The 19,662-nt window shown below is 39.8% G+C and overlaps 1 protein-coding gene across 3 annotated transcripts in view; it reads left to right on the plus strand.

Annotated features, from left to right (window-relative positions):
* Nucleotides 1-19,222, plus strand: part of LOC119901327 (epidermal growth factor receptor substrate 15-like 1) — a 35,574-nt gene extending 16,352 nt beyond the window's left edge. The window contains exons 4-13 of one of the 3 annotated variants that reach the window (XM_038716961.1): nucleotides 5,491-5,538; nucleotides 7,345-7,440; nucleotides 7,664-7,732; nucleotides 10,032-10,157; nucleotides 10,312-10,371; nucleotides 12,566-12,808; nucleotides 15,415-15,572; nucleotides 16,290-16,446; nucleotides 16,728-16,790; nucleotides 19,076-19,222. In XM_038716961.1, the coding sequence (XP_038572889.1) occupies nucleotides 5,491-5,538; nucleotides 7,345-7,440; nucleotides 7,664-7,732; nucleotides 10,032-10,157; nucleotides 10,312-10,371; nucleotides 12,566-12,808; nucleotides 15,415-15,572; nucleotides 16,290-16,446; nucleotides 16,728-16,790; nucleotides 19,076-19,165 (1,110 nt within the window). In that variant the 3' untranslated portion in view covers nucleotides 19,166-19,222. Of the gene's footprint in view, nucleotides 1-5,490; nucleotides 5,539-7,344; nucleotides 7,441-7,663; nucleotides 7,733-10,031; nucleotides 10,158-10,311; nucleotides 10,372-12,565; nucleotides 12,809-15,414; nucleotides 15,573-16,289; nucleotides 16,447-16,727; nucleotides 16,791-17,203; nucleotides 17,549-19,075 lie in introns of those variants that run through there. The other 2 variants (XM_038716960.1, XM_038716962.1) reach the window with 2 other exon arrangements.
* The last annotated feature ends 440 nt before the right edge of the window (nucleotides 19,223-19,662 follow it).

Genomic DNA, 19,662 nt, shown 5'->3' on the forward strand with positions numbered 1-19,662 from the left:
ATTAGGGCTGAACGATTTTGTAACATAACAAAATGTGGGAAAAGTGAAGCGCTGTGAATACTTCCTGGATATATATATGTCCTGTACATGATACTGCAGGAAGTCCTGAGGTCCAAAGCAAAATATTGGCAAAGCTTAGTGGGTCCTGATAATAAGTAAATTGGCAAGGAACACCCTGAAAGAACAATACACTGAAGGCCTCAGTTTTCAAGTGAAGTAGTTTGCATGACGCGTTTCCTGACCATATCTAAAGGCAAATCTGTTTATTTATATAAGTGTATAAGCGCATAACATGTAACAAAATAAAATAAAAAGTAGCATGGGCACAGTAAAAAAACAGTGGGAAAAAGTGTGGCAGACAATAGTGGACTGACTGAATGTATAAGTAGCTACAAAAATCCTTGCTTTTAACTGAACCTGTCATGATTATTAGGGTGGGAATCACAGGGTACCTTACGATACACGATATATGGTTCATGATAATGATAATATCACGATACAGCAATTCTGTGATAATCGATATATCGTTAGACAATCCTATAATGATACATCATGATATCTGTCTAACTATAAATACAAAAAGCCTGTGAAATAGTTTTCTGTATTTGCTGCAAATCCAAACTGTTAGAAAACAGCACAATTCTACAGCACACTCTTTTCTGTCTGTAAATTAAAATGACAGAACTTAGAGCAACTATGAAAACTTAATATAATAAACATTTCTTTAAGGCACATAAAAATGCAAATTTATGGAATTTTTTGCTAAAAATACAAATTGCTTTGTACTACCTAAGTGTAATATGTACATCACATTATACTGATAACAGTTCGGTGACGCAGCATTGTGCTGCCCTTTCTCCACCTAGTGGTAGCTGTATTTTTAGGCCACTGGAAATTTTGGGTTTGAGTTTTGACCCTTTGGGGATGCAGTAGCTAGTCAGTGTGGAGTGCTGAAGTAGCAGAAAAGCAGATTAAGCCAGTGAAGTTAGCAGCGTTTTTTTATTTCACTCAAAGCTCAGGAAACATATGTACTTGCAGAGTATGTCACTCAGGATGTTAAGCATGTGAAGCGAAACATGTAGCTTATGTTAAGATTATATTATCACGATTGCGATGCTAATGTACGTTAGCATGTTAATGGAGATTCCCATTATATATGAGCTAACCATCAAAGTGCTTTTTAAAAATTTTATGTATCGATATGATGGGCTGGAATATCGATACAGTATGATGGAAAAATGTATAATGACAATTATAACACTATATCATGAGTTAAAAGTGAGCAGAGGACGTTAATATGTCACTCAAGAAATGTATTGCATACATTGAATGGCAGGCGAGAGAGAGAAAGGGTTCTTCAACAAGCCTCAGTTTAGCTGGAAATTTACAGTGTAAGTTGATTACTTACACAAGATTAAAGCGGAGATTCCATGTGTAACACCCCATAATAACCCATAATTAAACGTGGCTCTCTTCCTCCTTTACATTGCTATGATCAGCTCACAAATTCCCTTTCTTACACCTGAAATTCACTGGACCGCAAGCTCTCTATTGAGTTACGTACATGCTACCTGTCTGAGGGGTCGCAGTAGAGTGAGAGAGAGAGAGAGAGAGAGAGAGAGAGAGAGAGAGAGAGAGGGATTGAAATAATAAAAACACTGAAGTTCACAGACCCGAAGTAAACACTAAAACATAAACTAAGGCATAGGACTAACAACTAAGTTACAGAGCTAAAACGCAGGACTAAGAACTAAGATAAGAGACAAGATAGATACTAAGTAAAGTAAATATGCGAATGAACAAAATAATAAACTAGGCTAGGAGATGGTTCTCATGGAATTCCCATTACAGCTACAAAACACAAAACCCCAAAACATGACAAGATCAAATAAAACTTACAGAATCACAGAACCCAAAACTCAACCCATGAAAACAGACTAAAACAGGAAAACATGAACACAAAACCACAGTCCTAACAATATTTAGAATACCTTAAACACTATTGTTTAACTGCTCTTAAATGTTAGCACTCCTCCACTGATAAACGGCATTAGCCAGCTTTGTAGCTAATTTAGCGTTAGCTGCTGTAAGTGATGTTAAAGAATATTTAGAAGTAATGAACTAGGGAGAAATGAGAGGACCGTTCGCTCGAACTGTTTCAGAAATACATCAATCACGTTTGCCGGCAGCATAGCCTCTAAACATCCTGCTGTGACCATGGAGAGGGCAGTGAAAAACAGGAGGGTTAGCAAGTCTGGTATGAATGTTTTCAGGAGAGGAGAAGTATGTTGAGACCATACCAAGATACCATGACATAATGCAGTTTTAAAAAACTTTTTGATAGTTATAAATAGTACTTAAAGTAAATAGTGTATAGATAGTGGATGCCATCAAATCAAAACTATAAAAAAATACAAATATACTACTACTACTAATAATAATAATAAACAGGCAAAAATTATATATGTATATTTTTGTCATGGTAGTAATAGTTTTTACCTTACATATAATCTGCCACAGTGACTACTTTCTACTATGTAGCATGTTCACATCTTGCGTATCCCTTTACCAGCACTGTTAATTCTAGCCAAAGCTACGAGAAACCATTTCTCAACCACCATCTGCTCTAAAACATGTCATCTATGATACAGTGACCCTGATAAAAACACTGCTCTTGAAGGCATCTAATATTACTATAATATTATTGTGAGGGAGGAGCAAGTCTGGTATGAATGTTTTCAGGAGAGGAGAAGTGATGAGGACTGTGATATTATGTGAACAATACAGTGAACACTGATTGTGAGAGCTACCAGGAGCTACTCTCCGGAGCTCGGTACACTCTGATCAGCTGATGTTTTCTTCTGTGGTGCAGCAGTGTTGTTAACAAAGGAGCTGCAGAGCGCCCTCTGGTGGGCCAACTATGCAACACACATGCCATGAGGGAAGGATCCGACTCGTTTCTTTTTTAATAGTCATAAATTGTCTGCCGATGCAGATTTATCTGCAAGTAGCTTATATCAGCGGATAATATTATACAACAATATATTGGTTGGGCTCTAATATTTTTACTTACGTATTCAGTTGGTTATTCAGTTCAAGTGTCTGCCCCGCTTTTTCTTGCTGTTTTAATACTGTGGCCGTGTTTCTTTCTTTCTTTTTTAATATGTGCTTATTATTTATTATCGTAAACCTTTATTTGCTGTTTCTCACAGTGTACAGTATGCTGCACACGTCTATTCCACTTCAGCATCAATAAATCTGTGATCGACTGTGTGGTCTCTTGAAGAAAGCTGCTGATGTGCATTTATCTGAATTACTTACACCTGGCTTGACATAGGTGCTCCTCCTGAGGCTGGTTTGGCCTTTGTGAAACCGATAAAGAGAGGATGCGCGGAAAACACTAGGTCAAGTTATCCTGGATTTCTAAATTCTGCTTCTGTGAAACATCCCTCTGGTGCGATCGCTCCGCTTGCGGTGACGTTTGTTCCGGCTGGTCTGGCTTGGTGGTCGGGAGAGGAACTATCCTATTGACATAGGTGGCATTGATCTTTTCAAGGTCTGATGCACTTAATCCATTTCCTGCGCTTCCTTTTCTGACATTATGAGCCCAAATAGCCCAAACCTATCTCCTGTATTGCTTGTCAAATTATATTTTTATATAGTAAGCATCCAAACAGGTCAAGGAGTTGGAATGAATAAAATTATTTAATATTATTTAGATTATTTTTGGGGGCTTTTTGCCTTTATTTTACACTGGCTTCCTGTATGTCACAGAATTGATTTCAAAATCCTGCCGTTAGTTTATAAAGGACTAAATGGTTTAGGGCCTTCTGCTTCATTATGAACCATCCAGACCTCTCAGGTTGTCTGGGATCAGGTCTGCTTTCTGTCCCCCTCGTCAAACCTAAACATGGAGAAGCAGCGTTCAGTTATTATGCTCTGTATATCTGGAACAAACTCCCAGATAACTGCAGGTCTGCTGAAACAGTCAGTTCTTTTAAATTAAGACTGAAGACTTTTCTTTTTTCCACTGCTTTTTATTAAATTAAATTAAAGCCATAGATTGGTACCTTTCACTGCACTGTAACGTATAAACAGATAAGCCTACGTGCAATGAGAACATTTATTTATGAGCAGTGTGCCAGTAACTTTTAATAAACAACAACCTACCGTAACCCCACTCCCCGCCCTGCCGCTAATCGTTAAAAACATAGTCTACTCGCCGGTCGCTCTGTGACAGAGACAGAGAGACATCGGCAGTAGCTGAGGCAGTAAGACAGAAGAACACTGGGAGAAGATAAGGAAGGTTTGGGTTTGGCTCGCTGGCCATTTAATGTTTGCAGTATCGTTGCCTTTTGTTGTTCAGCATGTTCAACTTTTCAACTAATCGATTACGACCAATCGCAGGCTGGATGGGGCAGGATATTAAAAGTCTGACATGCAGACTTTAGAATGTTGAACAATCTGAATATTGACAAGTTAGTACTCAGCATTAACAAATTAAAAAACAACCGACAGAAATTAATCTGCTGTAACTGGATTTAATATTCAACTAGTGTTATAATGAATATAGTAATTCATATATTCTTGTTATAGGCTACTAACAGTATACTTTTAACTGAACATTATACTCTTTATTTAATGTTATAATATTATACTAATACACTTGTGTATACTAGTTCCTCCTCCAGGTTATGGATAGAGTTTCTGCAGTGGACAGATGTAAATTTAGCCAGAGCCACAGTGCCAGTGTGCCAGTATTTGCTCCTTCTAGCTGCCTCCTCCTGAGAGCAACATTCTGTTTTACATCTGTTTTACTAGTTATTGTTAAAAATAATGTTTATCATTTAACTTTGTTCAAGTTGAGAAATTCAAAATGTCAGTATTTAGTGCATTTGCCTTGATAATCAAGCAAGTAGACTCTTAGTACCATTTGTTCAATTATAATCGAATTGCAATCGCAAATCGCAATATTGTCCACCATAAACACAATATGACTTTTTCTCCAAATCGGGAAGCCTTAGTTCAAACTAAGTAGCTTCATTAGCCAAGCCAGGAGCATGACTTTTCACAGTAGTTCAGTTTACATGGCATGCTTTTAGAGAACGCACAGAAGGGAATGGCAAAAACCAGAACATATTTTCTAATGTGATGCATTTCTGTGTGAAACTGAAAATACATCACATTTCAGAAAATAAAGATCAAATCCATTAGATGTGATTGATTTAGAAGTGGTCGTGGCTTAGGGAACGTGGAAATGTGATACAAAGTTGTAGAGGGATGTGGATTTAGGGGGGAAAAAAAAATAAAAAATGGAGCTAGGGAGCTGCAGAGGACCTTCACATACAAAAGTATTCCTGTGTTTAACAGGACATGTATTAAGCATATAATAAAAGATAAAGAAACAATTAATACATGGACCAGAGTAGGACTTTTTAGTTTTCATTTCACTGTGTCTTTAAAGCTGTGTGTTTGTGTCTTGTGTTTCAGATCTGGGATTTGGCTGATCCCGATGGCAAAGGCTATTTGGACAAACAGGTAGGGAACTGACTTTTTGGTGTTGAAATAACTAGTAGGTAAAAAAAAGTTTTGGAATCTGTGCAGTACATGGCTTTAGCCCAGCTTTAAAAATACCTTTAACTTGTGTAGGCAGAGAATATTTTCTTTTTCATATACAGTGGGGAGAACAAGTATTTGATACACTGCTGATTTTGCAGGTTTTCCTACTTACAAAGCATGTAGAGGTCTGTAACTTTTATCATAGGTACACTTCAACTGTGAGAGACAGAATCTAAAAATCCAGAAAATCACATTGTATGATTTTTAATTAATTCATTTGCATTTTATTGCATGACATAAGTATTTCACCTACCAACCAGTAAGAATTCCGGCTCTCACAGACCTGTTAGTTCTCCTTTAAGAAGCCCTCCTGTTCTCCACTCATTACCTGTATTAACTGCACCTGTTTGAACTCGTTACCTGTATAAAAGACACCTGTCCACACACTCAATCAAACAGACTCCAACCTCTCCACAATGGCCAAGACCAGAGAGCTGTGTAAGGACATCAGGGATAAAATTGTAGACCTGCACAAGGCTGGGATGGCCTACAGGACAATAGGCAAGCAGCTTGGTGAGAAGGCAACAACTGTTGGCGCAATTATTAGAAAATGGAAGAAGTTCAAGATGACGGTCAATCTCCCTCGATCTGGGGCTCCATGCAAGATCTCACCTCGTGGGGCATCAGTGATCATGAGGAAGGTGAGGGATCAGCCCAGAACTACACGGCAGGACCTGGTCAATGACCTGAAGAGAGCTGGGACCACAGTCTCAAAGAAAACCATTAGTAACACACTACGCCGTCATAGATTCAAATCCTGCAGCGCACGCAAGGTCCCCCTGCTCAAGCCAGCGCATGTCCAGGCCCGTGTGAAGTTTGCCAGTGACCATCTGGATGATCCAGAGGAGGAATGGGAGAAGGACATGTGGTCTGATGAGACAAAAATAGAGCTTTATGGTCTAAACTCCACTCGCCGTGTTTGAACACTATCCCAACCGTGAAGCATGGAGGTGGAAACATCATTCTTTGGGGATGCTCTTCTGCAAAGGGGACAGGACGACTGCACCGTATTGAGGGGAGGATGGATGGGGCCATGTATCACGAGATCTTGGCCAACAACCTCCTTCCCTCAGTAAGAGCATTGAAGATGGGTCGTGGCTGGGTCTTCCAGCATGACAACGACCCGAAACACACAGCCAGGGCAACTGGCTCCGTAAGAAGCATCTCAAGGTCCTGGAGTGGCCTGGCCAGTCTCCAGACCTAAACCCAATAGAAAATCTTTGGAGGGAGCTGAAAGTCCGTATTGCCCAGCGACAGCCCCGAAATCTGAAGGATCTGGAGAAGGTCTGTAAGGAGGAGTGGGCCAAAATCCCTGCTGCAGTGTGTGCAAACCTGGTCAAGAACTACAGGAAACGAATGATCTCTGTAATTGCAAACAAAGGTTTCTGTACCAAATATTAAATTCTGCTTTTCTGATGTATCAAATACTTGTCATGCAGTAAAATGCAAATTAATTATTTAAAAATCATATAATGTGATTTTCTGGATTTTTGTTTTAGATTCCGTCTCTCACGGTTGAAGTGTACCTATGATTAAAAAATTACAGACCTCTACATGTTTGCAAGTAGGAAAACCTGCAAAATCAGCAGTGTATCAAATACTTGTATTTACAATACAGTATTTGAGATATATATATATATATATATATATATATATATATAAATTTTTTATTTGAACTATCTCCAGTAAATACAATATGTATTACAAGAGTTGTTTTTCTCTCAGGGATTTTTCGTAGCTCTGCGCCTGGTGGCCTGTGCTCAGAGCGGGCAGGAAGTCAGTCTGTCAAGCCTCAATCTCACAGTCCCTCCCCCAAAGTTTGTGAGTATGACTTCATCATTAAAGCTTGAATCCACTGTTTTTTTCCTTCAGAATATTGGAATTTATATGAATAAAATTAATTTTTAATCAATTACTGTCATTTTTGTGTTAACTGTATTATATTGTTAAACCTTGAATCAAAACTTCGGCATGAGAGAAGATGTGTGAATCCAGTGTGGATGTTGTGACAGTGCTATGACAGCCTTTGTTTGTCTGATTTCAGAAGGACACCAGCAGTCCCTCTCTAAGCAGCACAGCATCTGCCTCCGGCGAATTACACTGGGCTGTCAGGGTGTGTTTGAACACACACACATAAACACACAGTAGAATAAAGCACTCATTATAGCGTTTAACTTTAGGTCAGAAAGAAAAAGGAGAATATACTGACTGTGTATTGATATTGTGCGTGTGTATATACACACACTATATTGCCAAAAGTTTTACGACACCCCTCCGAATAATAACATATATATATATATATATATATATATATTTTTTATCTATGAGCTATTTGAGTATCTGGAGCATCAGCATTTGTGGGTTGGATTATACTCTCAAAATGGCCAGAAAAAAAATAACTTCCTTTTGAAACTCGACAGTCTGTTCTTGTTCAGAGAAATGAAGGCTATTCTATGCGAGAAATTGCCAAGACACTGAAGATTTCCTACAATGGTGTGCACTACTCCCTTCAGAGAACAGCACAAACAGGCTCTAACCAGAACAGACAGAGAAGTGGGAGGCCCGGGTGCACAACCGAGCAAGAGGACAAGTACACTAGAGTCTCTAGTTTGAGAAATAGACGCCTCACAGGTCCTCAACTGGCAGCTTCATTAAATGGTACGAAACGCCAGTCTCTGTTAGGTTACACTGAAAGGATTCAGAAGCGGACACAAGACTGTTAACAAGAATGCAGGCAAGATTTATTCAAGTGCACAGGGAAGGCCAGAGGGTTAGGGAGCAAGCGGGGGATTCCAGGCTCAGACGGAATGCGATGAAGGCCTTCTGGAGGGCTGTCAGGGCGGACGGACTGGCAGGCAGGCGGCGAGCAAACAGGCAGGTAAATCAATGGGCGGGCAGGCAGGCAGGCAGCGACTCCGTACGCAGGAGTAACTGTGACAGATGGAAAACAAGACGTTAGGCAAGATCACAACAATTCTCAAAACTTGAAGAGTGGCTGGAGCAATATACCACGGGAGGTAAACTAACGAACTGGCGTTCGAAGAGTGGGAGCTGAGCCAGAGTATTTAACTGCAGGAGTTGATGGTGATGAGCCACAGGTGCGGAACGCTGCAGGTGGCGATGAGCCAGCGCCAGATGCACCTACACACACACACATTGACAGGACTAGACAGACAAGACTGACAGAAACAGCAGGGAGGGGAAAACTGAGAAAACACAAGGGAGGGGGAGGAGGCGAAGCCTAATCACGACAGTCTCAACGTCCACAGTGAAGAGGCAACTCCAGGATGCTGGCCTTCTAGGCAGAGTGGCAAAGAAAAAGCCATATCTGAGACTGGCCAATAAAAGGAACAGATTAAGATGGGCAAAAGAACACAGACATTGGACAGAGGAAGATTGGAAAAAAGTGTTCTAAATCTAAGTTTGAGGTGTCTGGATCACACAGAAGAACATTTTTGAGACGCAGAACAAGTGAACAGATGCTGGAGGAGTACCTGACGCCGTCTGTGAAGCATGGTGGAGGTAACGTGATGGTCTGGGGCTGCTTTGGTGCTGGTAGGTGCTGGTAAAGTGGGAGATTTGTACAAGGTAAAAGGGATTTTGAATAAGGAAGGCTATCACTCCATTTTGCAACGCCATGCCATACCCTGTGGACAGCGCTTGGTTGGAGCCAGTTTCCTCCTACAGCAGGACAATGACCCAAAGCTCACCTCCAAACTATGGAAGAACTATTTAGGGAAGAAGCAGTCAGCTGGTATTCTGTCTGTAATGGAGTGGCCAGCGCAGTCTCCAGATCACAACCCTATTGAGGGTAAGGTACGTAAGAAGTGCCCATCAAGCCAATCCGACTTGTGGGAGGTGCTTCAGGAAGCGTGGGGTGAAATTTTTTCAGAGTACCTCAGCAAATTGACTACTAGAATGCCAAAGGTCTGCAAGGCTCTAATTGCTGCAATTGGAGGATTCTTTGACAAAAGCAAAGTTTGAAGGACACAATTATTTTTTCAAATAAAAATCAGTATTTCTAACCTTGTCAATGTCTTGTCTTGACTATGTTTTCTATCCATTTCGCAACTCATTTGATGAATAAAAGTGTGAGTTTTCATGGTAAACATGAAATTGTCGGGGTGACCCCAAACTTTTGAATGGTGGTTGTGTGTATGTATATGTATGTATATGGGTATGTGTGCGTGTGTGTGTGTGTGTGTGTGTGTGTGTGTATATATATACAGTATGTAAAAAAAAAAAAAAAAAAATATATATATTATTGACATCTGCCTCAAAAATCCAGTATTGTTTGGGCTTTAATTTTGTAGTTTAGTAAACCATTCAGTTTGTGAATAAGCAGAAGAAAGAGGCAGGCTCAGGCAGTCTAACATTTCAGCCTTAGATAACTATGTTTCTTTCCTTTGTAGCCTGAGGAGAAGAGCAAATTTGATGGGATTTTTGAAAGTTTGGCTCCAGTCAATGGCCTGCTATCAGGAGAAAAGGTCAAACCAGTCCTAATCAACTCCAAGCTCCCCCTGGATGTTCTTGGGAAGGTATTGACTTCAGATTTTGGTTTCTTAACATTGGGTCTTAAATTAGGCTTATTGGTTCTGTGATTGAAGATGAAAGTACTCAAGCCAAAACCAAAGTGTGTTGTGTTTCCCCACAAATCTGAATGGTCTCATCACATGTATTTCCTACTGTTAGGTTTGGGACCTGAGCGACATCGATAAAGATGGCCATCTAGACAAAGATGAGTTCGCAGTGGTGAGTGTTATCTTCTGCATTTTCACCATAGTAGTGTTGATTCTCTATAGCCTGTGAGTACTCACATAAATATACACTCAATGGTCACTTTTATTTGGTACAGAGCCAGCAAATGTAGGGCGTCCCCATGAGATGGCCTTTCCTTTACAAATACATATTCACACATAAAGCAATGTGTAACGGCCCACAGCACAGTGCAGACTCACGTGTTTTTATTTCGCCCATGGTTTGTACTGTATGTTTCCCATACTAACAGTCAGGGTTGGGAGGATTACTTTAAAAATGTAATCCGGTACAATTACTAATTACTTGTTAAAAAATGTAATCAGTAATGTAAAATAAAAGTAATGTAATCTGATTACCTTCAGTTACTTTTGGATTACTTCAATGCCAAATAGGCAAATGAAGACAAGAGAAGTATCAATGATGTGTTTTCTGCTCAGTATATTTTTAGAGAAACACAAGAAAACAAAATCTCCTATTCCCATGAAGTTAAAATTTTCCTTGGCTGGATCATATTTGATGGAGAAAATGTTTTTCTAGTTTTCTCTCTGATGTGCCCCGGCTGCTGTGCCTCAACTCTGTGACTCACAGAGTTTCCCGATGGACAAATAGCTTTACTTGTTGCTGAAGTTGGTTAATAGCTAACTAGTTGCTGTTATTAGCTCAGTTAGCTGTGCAACCACTGGTCAAATAGCTTACTCTGGCCGTACTACCATACCATAGACTGTATTTTAAAAAACATATACGGAGGCAAATAGCACAGTGTTTTCTGTTTCATGGAAACTTTCTGCTTAAAGTAATCCCTATGAGTAATCCCTGGTTTTTCAAAATGTACCTGTAATCTGAATACATCTTTATTTTCTGTACTGTAACGGAATATAGTTACTTTATTGTATCCTGATTACATAACGCCGTTACATGTAATCCGTTACTCCCCAACCCTGCTAACAGTAGTTGCTTTAACTTAAATAAACCCACAAATTTCACTCAAATTTCACCAAAAATTTTTACCAAAAGATAAGTTCAGTGTATGCTGATGTGTGACAACATTTTGGGGGAAACCGCTATGTTGAGTCAAATTTGCTGAAAACTTGTGCTGATTGGTGGTGGCTGAATTCACAGGGATTTGTTGAATTTGCGTTAATAGTTGCTATTTTGACATCGCAGAATCGCAAAGTCTTTTTGTTACAAAGATAAAAGTACAAACGACCATGAAATATGACAAATACGAGGAAACATGACTCATACAGTTGTTCATTAAGACCAAAGAGCTGCTCTGTGTTTAGAGTGTGAATCCAATATGCTTCTCTTCAGTGCAGCATGTTGATGACCTTTAAACATTGTTAAATCGTTGCATCGATGCATTATTATTATTATTATTATTATATTATTAGGGCTGGACAATAAAACAATAACAGTAATTATCACAATATATTTATTTTCAATAACAATATAACAAATCTTCAATAAATATTCAATATATGTTTGATTTTATTCACTTGAATCATAAATGAATTAGGACTACATTATTGATTAAGATGTTTGGACTGAAAAAAGCTGAACTTTTACTCAAATATGTTGACAAAGAATTTATCATAATATTTCTGAATGTTCTGCCTCAGATTTGTGAAGTGATCCACGTTTTGGCCCACAATTAACTTTCACTCAGGAGCAAAAATCGGCCTTTAAATTGGAAAGAAATAACGATTTGAAATTTATCGTGATAATTATCAATATCAAAACTTTTTATTTTTATTTATTTTATTTTAACATTTTTAGCCATATCTTCCAGCCCAAATTATTTTTATATCCTTTATTGAGTTGCTCCTGTTTTGAATGTAATTTTGAACCTCCAGTAAACACTCCAATAAAACACTCATTACACAGTGTTGTGATTGAATGAACCACAGAGTAGCTGACACAATACAAAATATTATACGAAACCATCAATGAGAAAGTGTGATTGCTAAATTGCATTATTTTGATCTAAATATGCATTTTGCAGGTTTACGCTAATAAACAAAAATACAAATAAAATAAATGTTACATCAGTGTCACTACCTGTAGATAATTAATATTAGAACTTGTGTCTGGACTCGGGGCAAATAACAGGTTTGGGACATAATGAATTTCTATAAAAGCGGCATATGCAGCTAGATAGTTTTGTTAATACCAACATATGCTCTCCCAGGCCATGCACCTGGTGTACCGGGCCCTGGAGAAGGAGCCTGTTCCTGCGCTCCTCCCCTCTGTCCTTGTCCCTCCGTCTAAGAGAAAGAAGAGTCTGGGCTCAGTGGCCGGCTCAGTGCCTGGACTGCCAGCAAGCCCTCCACCACCAAAAGACTCACTGCGCTCCACACCCTCCCATGGCAGCATGAACTCACTCAACAGCACTGGCAGCCTGTCGCCCAAACACACGCTGAAGTCAGGACAGGTAATACACACTCCACACACACTAATGTACACTCATTTACAAACAGCCTCATCAATCAACATACACTAATCCTCTGAACTTGAATCCTACAATAAACACTACACTAATGTTGTACACACACAAAATCACTTTTGGACAGGTAACATACACCATATATACTAATGTACTCGCACTAAATATAAATACACACTACACTATACTTAAGTCTGTGCAGGTGAGACACACTGGAGGTGGGTAGTGTCAGATAACTCTTGATAGAACTGAATTTGCATTTTTGGATAAACATTTGATAGATTCTGTAATTTGCATATAACATATAGTACAAACCAAACACATACAAACAGTGCCAACTGCCGTAGAGCCCTGCACAGGCCTCAAATATGGGCCCTAGCCCAGCCCTGGTCCGAGACGCTCAGGTCCGAGCCTGGACCGTGTTCAACAGCTTATCAGAATTGTTACTCCAACTGGAGCCCATGTTTTTTTTTTCCTCTCCTCCACAACAGACTACAACTGTTGCAGCCATTAGAACAGTTCAGATTTGTTTCTTAGTAGCAGAGTTGTTATAGCCTATTTCTTTGTTAGGCTGGTTAGAAAAATGTCTGGAGCGTTTTTTTTCTTAGTTAATGAATGTTGTTTTTTTATAAAGTGACGACCAAGGCCGTCAATTTACCTCTTAAATCAACACTTGACTTGCCTACAATAAAATCTATAGATATAAAACACTTCACAATGTGAGTTTGAACATGTAGAGTAATATCGCTACCAGAGTAAAAAGGCATTTTTAACAGGCTGAGTGAGAGCTGCTGCTCGCGACAGCGTGCAGAAAAACAGACTATAGACCTACATTCTAAACAAATAGTAAACTAATAATAAAAACATGCAGGTTGTCTTACCTTACACCTGCATAAAAAAATCAAGGCTTCACCACAGTAACTTACATGGTCAATCTAGGGCTGTCCCCGACTAAGGATTTACATAGTCGAATCACAATCGTCAAGTCCTGCCTATAGAATCATGTGTGTTTTTGTGCGCGGCGATTGCGAACCTTCTCTCTCTATCTCTCTCTCTCTCTCTCGCCTGCCATTCACCGGTCTTGTGCAGAGTTTTGCCTGCATGCCGTGCTGCCGACAACTGCATGCGTGTCACGGTTCCTCATGGATCTATTTCAAGTAGCCGGCTATTTAAAAATGATAAAATATTCTTTGTGTGGTTCATCAACGGTGATAAATTATCCGAAAGTCCCGCGAGGTGTGATCAACTCGGCACAAAACCAGTAAAGCTGGGGGTCAGTCTCTTCAGCAAGCGTTCCTCTTCCGCCACCATACACACGCTACACCTTCACATGCGCGCTGACGACCCAGGGTTAGGGTTACAATTTTGGATTTATTCACGCACTTCAAAAACATTTATTGAAAGTTTTATTCTTTTTACATGTTTCTTTGCAGCATTAAATGTTGAAATGTATATTGTAATAGGCTGTATATTAACTTATCGGGAGAAACCTGGTAGTTCTATGTAAAATCAGACGTTGAGCACCCCCATATCGCCAAAATGGCATGATCCTTGTTTCGCTGGGAAGCTTCCACTGTGAGATTGACAGTTGGATCAGAATATTCGACTATTTGGGGTCAGCCCTTGGCCAATCCCAAACAAAAAACGAGACTCCTAATGTTATAGCCGGAAGCACAAACGCTTTCATACAGAGATCCCGCAATAATCATGTAGAGAATATCCAACAACATTCCGCATTCAGTCATTTATAGCCTACTGAATAAAGTTTTGCGACATAGTCCTCAACCAGCAGCGTAGAAAAGGACTGTTACATATAACAGAACGCCGGCATGCTGCTGTTCACGCACACACCCCACACACTGGGAGCAGACTGTGTCATTGTGTGCCAGTGTGATCAGTTGAAAATCGTCTTTTTTTCTTTGTTTTACCTTTATCTCCAGCTACTCATGGTGTCTTTAAATTAATGGCGGTCTAAAAGAGAAAAAGGAGAAGCCTTATACAGGCCTGATGCCTGGCCTGCTTGCGAGCTATGACATGAAAATTGGCCCAAATGGGGCTCGGGCTGAAATGCAGGGCTAATCTGTATCGTATTAATCGGCAGATTAATACGATACTTGAGTAATCAGTATTGATGAGGCTCATTATATATATATATATATATATATATATATATATATATATATATATATTTTTTACTTTTTTACAATAAGACACTGACAACTGTAGTTTATAGTAGCCCTCTGCTAGTCTCTCCTAAAGAGTGGGGGCTCTGCGGACTTTCAGTAAGGTTTATTACTCTGGGTGTGATCCTTATCTGTCATAATATCCTGGAAAATGATTTGTGCACACCAAGTCCGTATTTTTTGTCACACATTTTGTCGCAGGTTTAAAAAAAATACGACCTCTAGTTTTGTCATCAGGTTTACACACCAATTCTGAAACATTCAACCATAGTATTGTAACACTAACACATTTTGCACACAGCTCATGATGACATTTTTAAGTGGCCTTTTATTGTGGCCAGCCTAAGGCACACCTGTGCAATCCCCATGCTGTCTGATGAGCATCAACATATGTATCTGTTTCTGTCTCAGCATACAGTGAACTGGGTGGTCCCAGTCTCAGACCGTGGTCGCTATGACGACATCTTCCTGAAGACTGATGCTGATCTGGACGGTTTTGTCAGCGGCCATGAAGTGAAGGAGATCTTCATGCAGTCTGGACTTTCTCAGAATGTCCTTGCCCACATATGGTAGGGACTCAGCTGGGTCCTACTCTCTTTCATGGCTAGACTTATGATTAGCTTGGTACCACTTTCTAACAAGTCAGCCTTTATAAAGGGTTTTACTGTAAATTGGAACTAACGGCTTTATTAACAAAGGTAGTGTTTGTTTTAAATTCGATCATCTGTGCAATTTAACACCCTGTCATATTTTATGTCACTCATCCTAAACACAACTATCAGCTTATCAAGTGCTAATGGAAATGTGATAGTAAACCAGTGGCAGTTCTTAAAATGACAGAAGCCAGAATATATGTTTTGTATCAAACATCTCTGTTCTTAGGCACAGCTTGTCAAGATTGTTAGTTGTTGGCTTTTGGACATTCGATTTACCCACGTTGTTCTGGTCTATCACTCAGGAAATACAATATGAACTCAGACCAAAACATTTGTCAAAGGTGGCTTTGAACAAACAAGTTAGGATAAACTGGTCCCCATTCCTTTGATTGCTTTTATGCTGGATACTCAATAAAAGTAAGCATCAGTTGATACTTTGTCTTTAGGTATGTAACATGTTTTAAGACTGGAAATCCTGTCTGACAAGCTACCTGCCTGATTCAGCTGTTTATGCTTTTTTTCTTTAGATTTGTGTTTGTCATGGTCTGCTCAACAGTGTGGCCAGTCTGCTCAGAATAACTGAGTTAACCTAATGTGTCTGTAATGTTGACTGACTGGTTTTCCCTGCAGGGCTCTGGCAGACACAAGGCAGATAGGCAAGCTGACCAGGGAGCAGTTTGCCCTCGCCATGCATCTCATCCAGCAGAAAGTCAGCAAGGGCATCGACCCTCCACAGGCCCTGACTGCTGACATGATCCCCCCGTCTGAGAGAGGCACTCCTGTACCAGTAGGTCCAACACACTCTGAAATGTGATCCACCTTTGTGATAAATGGAATCAAATGACAATTAGGGTTCAAATCCTGCATTTGTGTATTTTCTGTAAAGTTTGATGTGTAAAAAAGCTGCAATGAGACACCAAGATGGATGAAAAGAACAAGGAACTTGCTTAGCACTCATGACTTTTTTCAAAATGTTTTAAAAGCAAAAGTGTCTCTTTTGACGTGGGGTGGAGTTATAACTGTTGCTATTTCATTGTCAGTAACTAAGTCATTTCTCTCTGGCCACAGAGTATGTCAGGATATATGACCCCAGTGGGATCAGAGATGGCTGCTCTGTCTGAGATGAGACGGGTGAGTCAATACTTCTTTTCTTCCCTCCTCCACTCTTCTTTCTCCTGCTCTTTGCATATTTGGGCATAAAGGTATACAGATATGTCTGCTATACATCCTGTTTTTTGAGCTGTACTTCCCAATTTGCCAAATCTGCTTATTTGGTGGAAGAGAACTTGAAAACAAACATTAAAATGGAAAATTTGGGAAGAGGTAAATCAAAGATCTACTGCCCACTGTTTTTCTCTCTCATCCTAACTCTTTTACTGCTGCTGTTTCCACCTTTCCCCTCTTCCTACTCTCTCAGGCTATAATGTTCAAGTTGTGGGTAGGTAACATGGACCTACAGTGTATTAACATATGAATGCTTTCAGTGGCTAGGTGTTCAGGCTGATTACTTGAAAGCATTTGCAAGACTTTTCTCTATATTCCAGTACAGTGCCGTGACATTGTCTCAACCGGTCAACTGTCTGATGATCAAGGGGGAAGATTCAAGATCATTTTCATTTGGCAATCAGGTTTCTTTTAAAGCGTAAAGTGTTTTTGATAAAGTGGCTGCACTCACAGAAAGAATTTGCCCTGGTATAAAATGTTAAATCAATCAAAGCAAAAGCAAAATGTGTGCTTCTGATAAGTCAGTACTCATGTTTAATAAAGAAACAAACTTGTTTAGTTTATTATTTTCAAAAAGTGTCTCACCAACAAATGCTTGTGAACCCAGTACTGGACATCTGTTGTAGTGCTGAAACGATTAAACGATTAAATCGATTACTAAAATGCATCAACGAAAATTGTTTGCATCTTCATTTAATCCATACAACTATACAGCGCACTGTTTTACACAGACATTTATTACACCTCAAGTCCAAGGAACGGACCACAGACAAGGTAACAGTAAGAGCAACTTTAGCATTTAACTAAAATCATTATTGACTGTTGACCTGAGAGTGCAGAAGCAGTAGAGTAGCAGATCAAGACAGTGAAGTTAGCAGCTCTTTTTTATTTCACACAGAGCTCAGGAAACATGTACTTTAAGTATTTGCACAGTAGGTCACTCAGGATGTTCAGCATGTGAAGGAAAATGTGAAGTTTATGTTAATGATTATATTTTCGCGATCGCGATGGTAATATCCGTTAGCACTTCAATGGAGATTCCCATTATTTGTTAGCATTGAGCTAACTGCAGAAGCGCTGTTTTTCATTAATATTATGTATGATATAACGCTATATTGCTGTATCGATTTATTGTCACACCCCTATTCTTAAACGATGCATCGATTAAATAATCTGTAGAAGCTTCGAGTACTAAAATCCTGCCCTAATTTGTTGTAAACCACTTTCTTGAAAACGTTTTGAATGTTGTCACTTAAGATGGTTATGACTGACTGAATACAGTGTTTCCCATAGAATAACAAGGTATCTGTGGCGTGGGTGGGGAAGCAGTATATTGCACTAGCAGTCAATATTGATTACCAGCTGTGTGCAGCGTGCTGACCTCGACGACCCAGCTGTATTCTAACGTAAGCATATCTATCCTTCTTAGCTAGGCTCCTTACATGCTTGCTTATAACTTATTTGAAAGTGGGTGTCCAAGACTGACAGCGTTGTGTTAAGAACAGATAGACTAACTTATCAGAGTTAACTTGAATGCATTAGTTGTGCAGCAGTGTTCATGACACTAACCAGTCAACTCCGGATTGATTCAGGAACTTCTCTTTGTGGAAAAACCGGCAACAATCCTTATTCCACCGCATGATCGTGTTATGATTCAGATTGTGCACGAAGAGGAGGAGCTGTTCACAGACCGCTCCGTTGTCAATGTGAGAGGGAGCAAGCGAGCGATAGGGGGGCTGAGATCTATGTGCTGCTAGCAGCTCTATCATTTTACCCATTTTAAATAGAAAAAAAAATCGAAAATCAATATGTAACTGTCAGCATTGATATCATGGCGAGCTGCCACAAATAAATCTATGAATGGGAAACACTGGAATATTCATCATAAAATTGCAAAATCCTGAATCTTTCCTCTCCTTGGCAGTTGGCCAGTGGTGGTAACATCCCCCCACATGTTGGTGACTGACCCAGCCCCCACCTACTGATTCCTCCTCTGTGCTGCTCCTTATATTGAGCGCGTTTTTTCTCCTATCCTCTCTTTTCCTCTGCCTCTTCCTTTAGCCTGGTCTGCCAAGGCTCAGTTGGTACCATTTCATCATCCCACTTTCGCCAACAAATATGTTTTATTTTGCCAACCTGTTTGTTTTTTCTTCCTTCCTCCCCTCTCTGTCTGTCTGTCTCCCTCTCTACAGGACAGCTCTAGTTCAGTGGGTTCAGGGGAGTTCACTGGCATCAAAGAATTGGATGACATCAGCCAGGAGATAGCCCAGCTGCAGAGGTAACAAACCATATCACTTGTTGCACAAAAGTAACATGACAGCACTGAGTTTAAACCGCTTTTACTTTAACATTATTTAAAGCTGTATAATATAAATAAAGATTAAGATGCATCAAAACTGTTTACCAGCATAAGTAGTAACAGCAATATCAACCATGTAGCCATTTGAAATGTTTTACATAAGTAGTAATTGGCTCAACATTAACAAGATACAGCTTTGAGTTTGAATTTAGCTCTGCTGTTAGTTATCAGATCATCAGATCTGTGGCTATATGAAGATAGATGCAGAGCTGTCAGATGGTAGGAGAGACTGTCGGACAGACCTTTAACTCCCACCTCCAGTAATATTTGGCATGCATCCTTGGTGAGGTTGGGATCATGGAATCCGAGTGGGCCCCAGTTCAAAGCCTGCTCAAAGGCTGCTAAGAGTTGTGGTCAGAAGTTCGTTGTTGCCTGTCGTGGCGACAGTCTAAGAACAGTCTGGTTTCCGCTGGCTTGGTT

This window comes from Micropterus salmoides, unplaced genomic scaffold, assembly GCF_014851395.1.
Source record: "Micropterus salmoides isolate LMB-PRFRI ecotype aquatic unplaced genomic scaffold, ASM1485139v1 Ms_hic_scaffold_13, whole genome shotgun sequence".
Lineage (NCBI taxonomy): Eukaryota > Metazoa > Chordata > Actinopteri > Centrarchiformes > Centrarchidae > Micropterus > Micropterus salmoides.